This window comes from Chrysemys picta, chromosome 2, assembly GCF_011386835.1.
Source record: "Chrysemys picta bellii isolate R12L10 chromosome 2, ASM1138683v2, whole genome shotgun sequence".
In the NCBI taxonomy this organism is placed as follows: domain Eukaryota; kingdom Metazoa; phylum Chordata; order Testudines; family Emydidae; genus Chrysemys; species Chrysemys picta.
In genome coordinates this window covers 169,889,335-169,905,310 of record NC_088792.1, presented here as the reverse complement: position 1 = coordinate 169,905,310, position 15,976 = coordinate 169,889,335, and the positions used below count along the sequence as shown (strand labels likewise).

Below are 15,976 nucleotides of genomic sequence, written 5' to 3'. Positions count from 1 at the left end.
TAAGAAGAATTGCTAGAAAATGCTGACGAAAATGGTGTTTGCCAATACTATTTACTTGAAGTTCAGTTGCATGCTTTCACTAAAACATTGTTTAATGATAAACGTTTGACTGAATCATTTTCCATCATTTACAAGCAAACAATGTTCTTAGTGTGTCTCGTATCAGTATTTAATCTAAATGAGACGTATTCAATCTAAACGTATTGCCACAGTGAAACAGATCAGCAGCAAACAATGAATTTTAATCATGAGTTTGCCTCAAACCCTCAGAACTGAAGTCACTGGACTAACTAATCAATCTGAATTATCTCTTGCATTTCAGTAAAGGATCTGAGGAGTTTAATTGTAAATAAAGGAAAAACAGCAGTTGCAGCTCCAAGTGTAATGTTTTTGATGTAGCTCCTCAAATTGCTGATCCAAATGCAAGCTGCTTTAGAACATTTCCAGAGTACGAATACCAGTGCAAGTGTAAATCCTAACCTTTTTGTTAAACTGAAAAATTAAGCTTTATTGCTAAAAATGAAGAGAAGAGCTGTGGCATTTTAATACTTTTGAATGTGTGTCCGACAACAACTCCGGTACATTTGCAATATAGTGCTTAAAAGTGACTGAAGGGACCCCATCCCACCCACTGCTCTGATGCCAGCCTTGTGAGTATTTCATTAGCTTCAATTACTGCAACAACTGGGGGATACTTTTCCTGAAAGACATCACCATATTATAAGCTTTAAAGAAGCCACTGAACTGGAGCAAGTAAACTCAACCCCCTCAATAAGCCATTTATCTTTTACTGTACTTGAATTTTCACACCACCTACTTTTGAAGGTTAGATTCAAATATTTGTTCCCTATTTTCTAGCATGCACAAAAAAGGAAAAATATAGGTGTTGGTACAAAACTATCCAGTACTCAAAGTTCTTTTTACAATTTTGGACCATCAGAAACACACTACAAAGTGGATTTAACAAGTTTAAGTGAACAATAAAACAAGTGTACATGAACGGTCTCACAAAGTAATGTTTACTTATCTCATGCCCCAAGCAAATATGTCCTTTCCCACTTCTCCCCCTTCCAAAAGAGATGCATGAAGCTGCCAAACTTACAACTAACTCATCTTGAGTCTTCCTTTTACAATACTTGGAAAATATCAAATGCACAGTTACTATAAAACTTCTTTCTAGAGCATGCAGCACTGAATATCTATATTTGAGGGCAGAACTGAATCTCAGGATTATTATTTATCTACTCTGTCCTGTCCCCTTACTGGAATAATCAGAACTGGCATCTTATTTTAATGTGAATAAGATGCTGAGGAAGGCAGGCCAACAAGAAAAGTGTTTTTAGTGCTTTGCAAGCCTTCCCAAAGCTAACAATTCAACACCATATCAGGTTTTGTTTATCTACATGACATACTGAACCAGAGTTTTGACTATGTATTGTTCAGCCCTGCAAGGTACATGATCTTGAAAATAGAAACAAAAACAAACTACAATAACTTTACAGTATAATCTTCAAGCAGCCGGTTCCAAACAGATTTCTTTCAGAAGCTGTTGAACATACATCCACTCCTGGCTAAAGCAATATTATCCAAAATGTACACCAGGTGGCTATCGACTGATAGGGATACCAACTAGCCAGCATTACCATCACCAACATCTCAGTTAAGGCAAGTTACCTGTAGTTAATTGGTAATGAAAAAGCTGGTATTTTTTCCTTCCTGTGAGGTGCCTCTTCTTGTAAGAAGTTTAACGTACGTGAAGTAAGCATTTGTGAGAGGTGCTGGAGTTAGTGCCTGGGACAGGTGAAGTGCTTTATTATTCATCCACAGGACCAGGACCACCACAAGCTGTAGCAGCAGTGCAAGCTTTCCCAGACTGCCCTACCAACTGTGTTTGATTCAAGATTGAACCAAGGAGGCCTGATCTAGGGGTGAGAGCATTTCCATCTCTATGCCCATTCAAATCATTGTCCTTGCTGACTAAAGGGTTTCTGAGCCAGATTCACTAAGGCCCTGCCCCTTGTGTAGTCATACACCAGAGCAAAGTAGGTCTATAACACTGCACTCAATCAGTATGGCAATGGTTTTGCACTCGCTTTGCGCTGGTACAAATGATTACACAATGGTGAATCACCCCCCTGGGTCTTTTTCTAGTCCAATTCTTGTTCATTTTAAGTAATAAAAATTAGTTTACAATCTTATTTTAAATATTTTTTTCTTGACTTCAATGACGACATTTACTACAGTTTAATGACCTATGCTTTCAAGAATTAGTTCCTTATAAAGCACAGAAGGGTTGTTTCCTTTGTGCTTCTATGCTACATTTCAGTGAAGGACTTCAAACCACTTTACATATAATAAATTAAGACTTAATACACTTGTAAAGTAGTATCCCCATTTTACAAGGGGGAAAATGAGAGAGGGATTAAGTTACCTATACTCTGCCTTTCACAGGAATGCATGTTCCCTGCTTGCTGAACAATTATGCAATTCAATGTCATTGAACTAGATCTATAGTGGCAACTGTGAAAGTTCTCAGAGTGTCAGTAACTCTGCCAGTAACCCAAACGTATAGTCTGACTCCTAAGCTCAAGATCCACTGTTAAGGAACTGTTGAACTCCCTAAAATGGACAAAAGAAACATTCAGTTGAGTCTAGAAGATGAACATTCTTATTTCTCTTTCTGCCTTCTCTCACAATCTCGCTTCCTCTTTAGGAGGCTTACTCCTCTCAGAGAACTGCAAACAGTCTGGCCGGACTGCCCACTCCCTGGGATGCCTAGGAAATTCAAGGTGAACAATGAAATGGGGACAACAAACGGGTGTGGGAAACAGAAGATGGATTAAGTGTCAGTGCTGTGATGGCTGCAGGGGATTGGCTCCAGTGTGAGGTCAGTAAGTCATGAGATGTCTACATTTGCCAAGCTGATGCTCACTTAAGAGAAGATACGGCTGAGGCTCAGCGGTGTAGTGTTGCAGCCTTCCCAACATTTCTGTTGTGCAGCCTCAGAGAGAAGATACTCCCCACATTTGGCACTACGGGGCCAGCCAACAAGGAGTTTGAGTGCCACCTCAAGGAGTTACCAAAGAAGTGCAAGCCCCCTTGACAAATACTACCAGAAAGATATCTGAGCCCAGCTGATACCAAACCTACCAGATAACCATCAGAAAGGCCACTATACACTAGTGACCAATGAGTGCTATAAGAATTGAATTTCTTTATGTATTTGGGGTCTTCATTTTTGTATAAAACAGGTTAAGTGTATTGCAGAACTAGAGTCACTACAGATTTAGGGTGAATGCTTCCTAAAGGTCCCCATTACTGCTCCTGTCAGCACTGAAGAGGCATAGAATTCCTCTGTCAGAGACCTGACAGGCATTAAGGGTCTTGACTTAGCTCCAGCTGTCTGCCCGGTACCTCAAAGACCTCGCCCTCAGGAGGTTACAATCTAGGTAAGACATGTGAGACAGAAAAAAGAGAACTGTAGAGCCAAGGGGGAGGAGGTTGATCAGGCAGAGTTCCCATCCACAGAGCACCACTGTTTTGCCTATTAATTCATTCTTCTGCTTTGAAAAGGTCCACAGACCTTTAGCAGTTCATCTTCAGCCAACTCTGAGTCTGGGATGCAGACCACGCTGTCATTTGTTGGCAGAGTAGGAGTGACTTCCTTCCTGAAGAGCGAGGCAAATTTTCTGTTCTGTGTCCTAAGGTACAGGTGGCTTTCCTAGACCTCCCTGCTGTAAAGCAGAAACTGAGACCAGAAGAGGAGTGGAAGGAAAGGAGAAGTTTTATTTGATCAAATGAGCTCTCTCTCAGCTTTATGGTTAGACCCCAGGTTTGTCTGAGGGCATTTTTTGGCTCTTCTTGTTGCTGTCTTTCACTGAGGCACTATAGCAGTTCCTACTACTGCAGCACCCTGCAGAGAACAAACGTGGCATACAAAGAGAGTAGCCTGCCATGTTATTTGAACACTTCCCTTTTCAACAGCAGTTGGAACCAAGCCACTCTGTGCACAAAAAAGGACTTCTGTATCTTTTCTAACATTAAAAATAAGAGAGCAAAACTGTATCATGTTGAAGATGCAAGTTGGTTCTTATTTTCACCAATTTGTTCATCTCCAACTGGCAACATAAGGTAGTACAACATTTCTGATATGGTTTTAGAGGGCATCAAATCAACTATTCCACTACAGTTTACTTCTGGCTGTGCTCATCTATTCCTGGAAATGCTGTCTGTTTTGTTTGTGAATCAGACTTATTGGGTTTGTTCATCCCCTACAGTGCCAAATTTTTTGTTTTTCTAAAAGGCAATTGGAGATTATGTAAAAATGCAGCAGCCTGCATAATCCATTTTGGTTTTTTTGGATATTTTTCAAAAAGAAAAAGGATTAGAAGTGCTGGCTATAATATATTGCAATACATTTGTATAGGATCATTCACAAATAATCCCAGTGCACTTTGCAATTCAGGCACCACAGAAATTTCAAAACATCTTTACTTGCTATATAGAAACATCCCTCTTTCTGAATATGAACAGCTAGTCTGTTCTGTAATTCTAAGGGATGTACGCAGACACAATATTCGTGCCCCAACTACGCAGTGACACGGTTTACTATCAATTTGTTCCTTCTTGCTCTATGCCCATCAGAAAACAGTCACATATATTAGTGGTCAAATCCAGACAGAATCATTAAGGTCACAGCTGCTAGAGGAGTGGGTAGAAGGGAAAAGGAAAAGGGGCAGATGTCACATTTAATTTACTAGTTTGTTTTCTTGACACCTATGTAAAGTCCTACACAGTTAATAGCTGTGGAACAGAACCCATCTGATCAAAAATTCATAAAAGTACACTGATGATTAAACATGTGAAAGATCAATGGATTTAAGTCGAGCTCAGGTGTGTAAGGAAACAATGAATGTGGGAAACTATTTTGGATTTTAAAAGCTTGCTTAAAATTCAGAGAACATTCAAATTCTTTAGAGAATTTGATCAGCACCCTGCACACATTTTCCAAATTAGTTATCTATAAAAAAAGACCACAATCTATCACTCCATAGAATGTTTCCATACACAAATATACACATTTTTGTCTTCTTGCAGATATACTTTTAGGGAAGTTCCTGCAAACCAAGCATCACTAAACTTACACACAGTGAGTAATAACAGAATGGAGGATGTGGCTAGAAGCACGTGGCTTTTTTTTTTTATTTACCTCTGTAGTTCACTAAGCCCTCTAGTTGTTGACAGGTTGGGGTTTAGCCTCAGGAAGTTCTGTTTTAAATTGAGATGCGTGAGGTCCTGGCTGTAGAAGAGGTTGGCAGGCAGATGCTCCAGACTGCAGCATGAGAGATCCACCGAGCTTATGCGCTGCGATGCAACCTAGAAAACAAGATAACCGAACACATTAACACTCCTAAAATATGGGAATGTCACCTACAACTGCAAGGTAAGATTTTTTACCCAGCAGAAATCATTGGCCAATATTGTCAGTACACATGCCCATGTGTGCATAACAACTTTTTCACCAATTATTCTGACCCTATTTTTTGACTCTCCCTTGCTTTGTTGTAAGGCCACTTCAGCTCCACTGGTGGGTGACCAGTCCATATGGACATGTACAATACAGGCCTTGTAATACAAGACTTCAAACATTTGTAATCCTCACAAATAGACACCTAAAAAAATGAAAGCAATACTTTAAGACATGAGGGAAAGATCGGTGATTGACTTGACAGCAATTATCTGCAGGTGGATAACAGTAGCAAATGAGACAGGGCAGATGTCTTTATTGCTGCATAGGTAGAGAATATACCAGAATGATGAAAAAAGCACAATTGCACAAAAAGGGCGCCATATCCGTCTGCCCTATCTCAAGCACTTAAATGCAGTACTAATGATGGGATATTCAGAGAAAAATCACCATATCGTATTAAAAAGCCAACATAAAAATAGGTTACTAATTTACAGAAACTCCTATTGCTGCTCGTATTGCAAATCTACCCTGGCCACTATAATTCAGGGGGGGAAATGGCCAAGAGTAACCAACAGAGGTATGAGAAAGAAGATGCTGAGATTTGGGGGTTTTAACACTCTTCTCAGAAGAAAAAGATACCTGGCCCTAGTGATCAAAGAAATACCACCAGCCATTGCTACCATGGTTTCAGACAGGATATGCTGAGTAGCAACAGGTCTCTGCCTTATCCATGCTTCATTATACACCAATAAGGCCGCTGTGGCAAAAAGGTTTCAAAAAGAAGGTATCCTAACCCTGCCTCCCCCCAACGCAGCTTCTGCCAAAACTATTTAAAAATCCTCTTCACTTGGTCATGCAGAAAGGGGGATGGGGACAGGGAAACAGGCTGGTCTTCCCTAGAAAAATCAGCTCATCATTAGAAAATGACCCTGAGGAGCTATCGGAACAGACAGAATGTTGGATAGGACATTTCAGTCAGTGGATGCTGTATTTGACACACAGTTATGAGTAAACTTTACTGGAACCATAAGGTTAATTGTCTGATGAAGATGAGCCAGAGACAATGAATAAAGAAATAAGGGAAAGTCTACCACTGGGCAGGTCCACTAGTTGTATAGGGAGAAGAGGCTTTGTGTGGGGACCTCGTTAAAGAAGTAAGAATCAAAAGAAGAGGTACATCTCACCATATTAAGACTCCCCAGTAGCACAAATGATGCTCAAAATGATTATATATTGTGTCAGCTATTCATTCCAACAGCAACATTATTTTATTTGGTCAGTGGCATTTTTATTGCCCTTATACTCTTACGGCCCAATAAAAATACAAACAACATCTAATGGAAAAAAAAAGGAAAAATATTTAAAAAGTTCATAACCACCACGTAGGGAGATTTGATGAGAGCTCAATAAGTAAGACAACATGTAGCTCAAAAGTTAAATCATCATAATTTTTGTGCAAAATCATGGACCTTTTCACAAGGTGCCCTGAATGCAGAGACAAGTCAGGCTTAGCCGGCACAGCCCAACTGCATTCTGAGGCTGAAAACAGGGGTCAGGAACAAGTAGAAGTGTTCATTAATTTTATTTTAAATGCAAAGCAGGGGGAACTGTGGGATAGATCAACTCCATTGTAAGAGTCAATGGGGAAACATGTCAGTTTTGTAGTTTTTCTATAGTTTTTTCATTCAAAATGCTCGTTTTGCCTACTCACCAATTACACCTTGTATCTGTTTTAGGGTACCCATCCATTTCATATTTAGGTCCATAAAGGATCAAGAATGCTTTTTTCTATACTAACCAAAATGCTATTTGTATGCCATTCTAACCAAGCATAAGAGCACAGTGATAATTCCATTTTAGTGTCAGAATGTGGCTGGTAAGGTATGAACCACCGGCAGCCACCACCACAAGGGTGCCCCCCCCACAGCTTGTCTGCACTGAGAAGTTAATTTGGATTAAGGTAGGGTGTGAATTTAAAGTAGACTAACTATTCCTAATTAACTCTGTGTGGATGCTCTTGTTCTGGCATAAGAGTGCTCTATTCCCAATTAGCGTAATCTACTTCCCAAAGTAGATTTCTTTGAAGATGCCTCTAATACAAAACTAAAATGTATGCAAAAATACATATTAAAAAAGTTTTAGTCCAGACAGCTGTCAATTTTATTGACTTTTATCAAAATCTGTATATGGTTTATAAACAAAGCAATATTCTGAGGAAAATGAATTTTAGTATCCCAATGGAGAGTATTAATATACAGCTAACAGCTCATTTCCATAGCTCTCTTGGAACCATAAACAAACAGATAAGGTGTTTTTGCCTTCCAATATTTCACTTTTTGCTACCACAAACTGGTAGGCAACACAAAGTCAGATTTCCTGGATCACATCTACACTGAGAAAGATAGGGAAAAAACCCAAGCAATTCTTTGCAATTTATTCTCTCAGCTTTCAAGAGTAAGTTTTTTAAAATAGGTCATATTCATCTTCAAAACTGGTTAAACACTGAAGTGATGTCTTGGCTTTCAAATTAAACAGTAAAGGAGATTTAAATCTTGTGTTTCCATCAACCCAGATTCAAAGAGACTTTGTGCATGACTTTTTTACTTGCTATTGGATTATTAATATCAGAGCATTCTTCTAAAACCTAAAGCAGTGGGGGGCACATGACATTTCTAGGCATGGCTAAAAATCACAGCAATGGATGTATAGCACACTTAAAAACAAATCAGGCAACAAGAGCAATCGTCACACAAAAGGGTAAGAAAAAGAAGCCTTGTAGCTAGGGGCAATCAAATCTGCAGAAAGAACAAGAAAGATTTACTTAGATTTCCTCCCCAACCTAGCCCCTCTAGAGAAAAGATAAATTACAGTAAAAGTAAGCTCCTCCCCCAAAAGATATTTCATGCAGAATGAGAATACACTCCAGCAGCATTACCTTAAAAAAATAAAAAAAATAAATAAAAAAAGTCTATATTTAACTAAGATTACTACCAGGATAAAAACTTGGTTTGTTTTGGTTTTTTTCTATTTGCTTGTTTGTTTTTGCTCAAGTTGACAGAGAGGGCATCAGATTTGTTCTGTCTAGGGAGCCCAATGCTTCTCCACCTCATCTATATTGGCAAACACCCCCTTTTAACAATACAAAAAGTAGGATGATCATGATCCCAGACCTGTTCATAATCTCCAACGTGAAAGAACCCATGGCCCAGCTGAATCTCTCCCTGAATTTTCTTCAGTTATCTTACCCTAAGCTAGACCTAGGTGCGATGCCTACTGTTCACATAAAATAAATGTAGCAATAACCATGTAAGAAAAATGGTAGGTTTGCAGTGGTGGGTAGAGGATCACTAAGGATAACGGTTAACAATTTTGGTGCCACTTCAGTCACTCTAGCCACAGAATAAAAGCACAATTCATTTGCATTCAGAATGGAAGCCAGTTTCCCCCAAATAGGAATGTTAGTAGCTTACATTTCTTTTAATGAAGTTACAGACTCAAGGATATAGCCAAATCTGTACTTCATAAGTCCTGATTTTCAGCTGTTTTTTATTCATAACAATAAAAATACATGGGTGCAAACAAAACACTTAGCTATACTCTATTCAAAAATAAATGTCAATAGATTTTATGGAGATTTCGTTTTCACCGTTAATATTTAAAAAGGAAGACTTAAAGGAACAGTAACATGGCAGTCCCGATACAATTTTATACATTAAAAAGCAACATAAATTTGACTGAAGATCCTTTAAGTCCATAGTCCAACCCTGGTTATGCAACTCAGACCTACAGTATTTTAAATGCTTCCTTCGTCTACTTTGTGACATGGCAATGTGAAAGTCTTTATTCAAGGTCCTATTCCACTTTTTTAATGTGCCAATAAAACTAGCATGTGTCCCTCCATAGCAATGAGTTCTCAACTTGCTTTTTACTCCCAGTCCTATAGCAATTAAAATGCAGCTTCTACTCCAGCATCATTATTCATAATGGTATTGGCGGAGTACTCTCTCTCATCAGGCAATGAAAGCCAGTAAATGTTCTCTCAGTCTCCACCGAGAATCAGTTTACTTAGAAAAGAACTATGACTACCAGAATATGAAGACCCTCAGGGAATGCAAGCAGTTTTAAACTATCATCTGTTTATCTGTGCAGTCATAAGACTTACAAATGTAAACAAGAGTTCATAAAAACCAGTGGTGTCCTTGAAAGGAAACTGAGTATTTTGAGAAAGTCAAAAGATGGTCTAGTTAATTACAAATTGCTGTTTGTAGCAGAAACCATCGTAACAAGCCCCTCCGTGAATCGACAGATATTCTTTATAGGCAAGGATGGTATTTAAAGAAAGCTTTCCTTTGTAAAACAGTAAAATCCCACCGCTGTCACAAAGTTTGCCAGGACTGATCACTGGCCCTGTTTATTCTAAAGCGTTGGCTACACTACAAAAATACCTGTTGCTGACAATGGGTGTCAACTCAACCAGCTGTATGGACAAAGTTATAGGCCTTATCTATGCAGGAAAAGTTTTTGTTTTGTTTTGTTTTTTTAAACCTTAAGGTGTGAATTTAAATAATTTCCTCCTATCCACCTCCTTTCCTGAAAGCTGTATTCAGATAGTTAAAGGATACACATTTTTAAAAAGAGCCCTCAACAGAAGAAAACTCAATTAACAGGCTGCACTGTAAAGTGATCCAGGATTCTGACTCAAAACCAAGTTACTCACCTTGTGCAGGAATGGTGGTTAAGGCTACATTTTAGTCACGGGTATTTTTAGTAAAAGTCATGGACAGGTCATGGGCAGTTAACAAAAATTCACGGCCTGTGACCTGTCCATGACTCATACTATATACCTTTAACTAAAACTTGAGCCAGGAGGCTGCGGGTGCTCGGGGGGGGGGGGGGGGGGGGGGGGGGGAAGGTACCGCATACCCTGGGACCCCCACTGGTGCTGGAGGGGGCAGGCACCGGGGCTGGCAGGCTCCCTACCTAGTTTCCTGGAAGCATGTCCTGGCAGCTCCTAAGGAGAGGGGAGGGGGAGAGAATGTTGGGGAGCGCCGTGAGCCGCCCTCACCACGAGCACCGGGTCAGCAGCTCCCATTGGCCGGGAACCACAGCCAATGGGAGCTGCAGGGCGGTGCCTGCAGGCAGTGGCAACACACAGCTACCTGGCCTCTATGCGTAGGAGCTACAGGGACATGCTGTCTGCTTCCAGGAGCCCCCCAAGGTAAGCGCCGCCCCACATCCCTGCCCTGAGCCTCCTCCCACACCCAAACTGCTAATGTTGCTGCTGGGGGGGGGGGGGGGGGAGGAGGAGAAACGGGGGCCCGAGACTGCCCCAGACGTGGCTGGTGTGGCTGGCCCAGGGGCAGTCTGGCCTCTACAGAAGTTAGAGAGTCATGGAATCCATGACTTCCGTGACAAACGCAGTCTTAACGATAGTTCTTCAAGATGTGTCCCCCTATGGGTGCTCCATTGTAGGTGTGTCAGTGTCGCTGTGCTGCTGATTGGAGAACTTTGGTAGCAGTCTCTCTCCTGGGCATGCGCTGCTCCCCGCCTGCCATGAAACCAGCCAGCATGCGCGACCAACCCTCCTCAGTTCCTTCTCTACTGCAGAGTCAATGACAAGAACTCTATTTTAGAGGGGAGGAGGGCAGTCCATGGAGCACCCACAAGGGGACACATCTCGAACAACCATCATTACTGCACAAGCTGAGTAACTTCCTCAAGTAGTGTCCCTATGGGTGCTCCACTGTAGGTGACTCCCAAGCAGTGCCCACGATTGGAGGTTGGAACTTTGGAGTAGAGTCTTATATGGACGATAGTACCGTAACACCGATTTGGCATCTGTAGCCGAATCCCCAGGATGGTATATTGTTCTGCAAAGGTATGTACAGATGCCCAAGTAGCTGCTCTGCAGATTTCTGCTATTGGGATACCTTTGGAGAAGGCGATGGACGAGATCACCGACCTCGTAGAATGCATGTGTATTGAAGATGGGGGTATGATGTTTCGCAATTGGTAACAGAGTTTAATACAGCCAGAGACCCACTTAGTCTCTGAGCTGAAATCACTGTACCTTTTGCCCTCTGTTTTTGACCGCTCTGAGTTCGAGCAGGTTGATGTGGAGGCACGTCTCAGCTTAAAACCATTTGTCCTGTATTGTGCGAGCATTTTGATGCATGCTCCACTCTGAGTGATGCATTGGTGGTCAGGAGTAGCGATGGTGAAGACTGAACAGGATTCCTGTACAGATGTTTACTGGATCCTTCCACCAGTCCAAGGATTGCTTGACACTGGTGAGCATTGATAGTAGTTCGCTTATACTGCTTCTGTTCAGCTTGTAAACTGAACTGAACCGAACCATGATTGGAGGCATCTCATGCAAAGTCTGGCACAAGCAATAACCAATATGCCCGTGGCCATATGCCCCAGAAGCTGGAGGCAAGGTTTGGCCGAAGTTTGGGGACTGGATTGTACTGTCTCTAGCAATGAGGAGAGACTGAGAAATCTGTCATGTGGGAGGAGCACTTTCACCTGAATGAAGTCAAGGTCAGCTCCTATGCATTCTAGCCTTTGTACTGGTGTTAATGTTGATCTGATTCTCAAACAGGTCCAGTGTGGTCCGAGTGATTTCTTGGGCCTCTGTTAAGGACCCTGCCTTGAGAAGGCAGTCATCCAGGTAAAGATGCATCATGATGCCTTGAGAGCATAAGTGGGCCACCACTTCTGAGAGGATCTTGGAGAATATTCTGGGGGCCAATGAGAGGCTGAAAGGGAGTTCTCTGTAGTGGTAGTGGTCTTGGCTTAGCATGAACCTGAAGTAATATCTGTGGCTAGCTATGATCGATATGTGAAAATAAGCATATTGAAGGTTGAGGGCCAAGAACCAGTCTCCTTTTTCTAATGCTAGAATGATCGTAGATAATGTGACCATCTTAAAACTTCTGAGCCTTGATTAACAAGTTGAGCTCTCTGAGGTTCAGTATGGGTCTCCAACCCTCTTTTCTCTTCGGTATCAGGAAGTAACAAGAGTAGAAGTCTCTACCCCCTTAGATGTGCAGGCACTGGCTTTATGGCTCCTACGCTGAGCAGGTGGTTTATCTCCTGATGTAGCAGGCTCTCTGAAGAACGACGGGAAAGGGTTTGGGGGGGGAGGGAAAGAGCAGAAATGGATGGAGTATCTCTCTCGGATAATCTCCAACACCCATTTGTTGAAGGTTATCCATTCCCAGGTGCTGCAGAACGGGGCGAGATGATCTCTGAAGGGATGCTTGGGTTTTCCAGTGTGAAATGAGGAGTGCACGCTATGGACACCTCAACAAACTTGTCAAAACTGTCTCTTCAAGGTGAAGGACTGAGAGGAAGTTTGCCGAGATCCCAACATCTTTCGTCTGGTGAACCCAGGCTTCTTCCTGAGGTTCATACAATCTCTGCATATATTGGGATGAGTATTGAGATTAGTATTGTGAGCGAGGCCTGAATGGTGGCTGGGGGCTCTACTTTCTTTTGTGCCCAGGTGTATAGATCCTGAGGGATCAAAGAGGTGGCCCCTGAATCTTAAAGTCTGGGTACTCATCAGTCTTTTCAGCAAATAATTTCGTTCCCTCAAAAGCTGGGTCCTTCATTGTTTGGACCTTCTTGGGGAAGCCGGAGAGATGAAGCCATGAGGCCAGTCTCATCACAATGGCAGTTGAAATAGAATGTGCTGCCTTGAAAGGTGCATCAAGAGTAGACTAGAGACTTTTTGCCACCAGCTGGCCCTTGTTAACCAAGGCTTTAAATTGGTCCTTGAGAATCAGGGAGCTGTTCAATGAAAGAACTAAGCTTCATGTAGTTCTGATAGTCATATTTAGCCCACAAGCCTTGATAGTTCGCAACTCTGAATTGAAGGGTGGCCAAGGAGTAGGCCTTCCTGCCAAACAAGTCCAGGTGCTTCCAGTCCCGGTCATAAGGGGTGGACTTAAAGTGGTGTTGGCGGCTTTTAGTGTTAACTGCATCCACAATGATATAACTGGGAGGCAGGTGTGAAAAAAGAATTCCGTGTCCTTTTCTGGCACATAATACTTCTTGTTCAGTCTCTTACAAGTTGGTGGGACGGACGTGGGGAGTCTGCCATATCACCTTGGCGGGGTCCAGTAGAGCCTTGTTAATAGGAAGGGCAACTCTGGAGCAGGTGGAGGAATGGAGAATGTCCACCAGCTTGTGATGTTACCCAGACACCTCTTGTAAAGGTATTTGGAGTGCCTCTGCCACCCTCTGTGCCAAGTCCTGGAACAGTTTAAAGTCATCCAACATAGATGGCAAAGGGGGCATCACCATTTCGTCTGGTGATGATGATGAGAAGTGGGCTGGAAGAGTAATTTCCTCCTCAACTTCCACCTCTGGTTCCTCCCTAGCCTGCTCAGGGAGTTCAGAGGCCCTCGAGGCTGCGGCTGAAGGAGGGCACTTCCTTGGCTGCTGGTAGGCCACACTAGTAGTAATAACGGCCTATTGCCTTTGGCCCTGTTGGGGCCAGAGGCAATTGTGATGGGAAGAGGCCCGGAGATTGGTACCACAGATGCTCAAACTAGGGAGACTGCAGGTCAGAGGGGTGGTATGCCCAGCGTCCGTAGTGAAGCTGGGGCTCCGTATGGTGCGTGAAGAGTGTTGGGAAACTAAGTCCTCCTGCTCACTTTCTGATTCCGATGATGAAAAGGGGAGGCATGGCAGGAGGTCGATGAATCAAAGGCTCTGGGTGAACTCGGTACCAGGGCGCCAGTACTGACAGAGGAGAGTCCGGTGTGTTGGACACCAAAAGATCCATTACACGCTGGAAATCGGTCAGTGGAGAGGGCATTGGTACTGATAGAAGCGGTCGGTGCCACGAGGCTTGTATTGACGGTGTCGCAGAAATGGACCTTTAAAGCAGGATTCATCGGTGTAGCATCGGCAGTACTTATGTTGATGACTGTACCAACAGAGCCTTACCTGGGGGGGATTTTCTACGTTTCTTTCTTCTGCACAGTACTGATGCTTCTTTGCCTGCGCCCATTGAGCGTTTAGGCATTCCGAGTTGCCCTGTTGGTTCGTACTGCATGTGCCCTGGGTACCAGATTTAGACAGCTTCGGTGCCATCGGTACCGGTGATACTGACCGAGTCACAGATTGTTTTCGGCTCAATCGGGTTCACTATGAGGAATCACAGACCTTTTCTTAGAGGCCGTACATGAGTAGCTCGCAGGTGTGCCTCTGAATTCATCTCTCTTCGAAGTAGAGGGTTCCAGTGAGGGTTCCCGCCTGGACTCCGGAATAAGGGCTGACTCCATGAATAAGAGTTCTCTGTCCTTTCTGGATCTGTGCTTCAATTGCTAACACAAGCCACACTTCTGTGGAATGTTTCCCCCTCCCAGGCAGCGAATGCATTGGGAGGTTCCGTCGGTCACTGGGATAGATTCCTTGCAACTGAGGCACTTCTTGAAGCCCAGAGAGCTCAGCATACCCTTGTCCTGGGGGCTTCCCATACAGGAGGTTGATGGAAGAAAATATTCTCCCCCCCCCCTTTTTTTTTTTTAAAGGCAAAGGCCAAAATAAAATGTAAACAAAGCAAAAGTACTTCAAAAGAAGCTAAAATTAGCAATTCTAAGAGTTAGCAATCTGAGAACTGACAGCTCTAGCTCCATCTCTAGCCAGAGGTGGCTGAGAAGGAACTGAGAAGTGCCCGCGCACACTGGCTAACCTCATGTCAGGCGGGCAACAATGCATGCATGAGCAGGATGGACTGCTACCAAAGTTTTATCAACAGCGTCAGTGGAGCACCCATAGGGATGCTACTCAAAGAAGAAATAAGGTTTTAACAAAGTTGGTTTGTGCTAAGGTGATTTTTGTTAAGTTAAACTTGTTATATTGGCCTTTTTATGTAAGCATTTTAATCTTCTCCCCCTTTAGATTTTTTTTTTTAAACATTCTGTTAGTCATTACATACTTCAGTGCATCATTAATTCTGACTCTTGCTCCAGTAACAGTGATACAGACCTATAGGAAACTAGGATAACAGTGAACACTACTGCATTGGAAACCTTCCAGGCCAGCTATTCAAAGCACAGAAGTAATCAAAGCCAACCTTACCCCACAGCCAAAGCATCTTTTATATGTAAGCATGGAACTGCAAGAGAACCTAAGCATGGAACCTAATGCAAGAGAAAACACCAACTTTAGTGTTTGGTACAAAAAAAATTCTTGATCCATTCTCACCTTACCTAAAAAAGTTGGCTTTTTTATATTTGAACTTTAGACAAGGGTGTAACAAAGTTTATTACTGTTGAAACAGACCAATGAAAAAAAAATAGTTGCCTACATACAAACACCCCCACCTGTTCAAGGTCATCTTTTTGGAACTTTCTTCTTGAACACTTAAGATGAAATCCTGGGATTCTTCCAGGTTTTGCAGGCAAGACTTGTCTGTGGGAGGGAATATTTACCAGTCTAACTATACCACATACTGCTATATGGCAGTAAGTTTCCCAGCATAGACGA

General features: G+C 42.5%; 1 protein-coding gene across 1 annotated transcript in view; it reads right to left on the bottom strand.

The window, feature by feature from the left end:
* The window catches only part of PHLPP1 (PH domain and leucine rich repeat protein phosphatase 1), a 226,237-nt gene that overhangs the window by 74,691 nt on the left and 135,570 nt on the right, over nt 1-15,976 (bottom strand). The window contains exon 4 of the mRNA XM_008170599.4: nt 5,210-5,376. Within this exon, the coding sequence (XP_008168821.3) occupies nt 5,210-5,376 (167 nt within the window). The remainder of the gene's footprint in view (nt 1-5,209; nt 5,377-15,976) is intronic.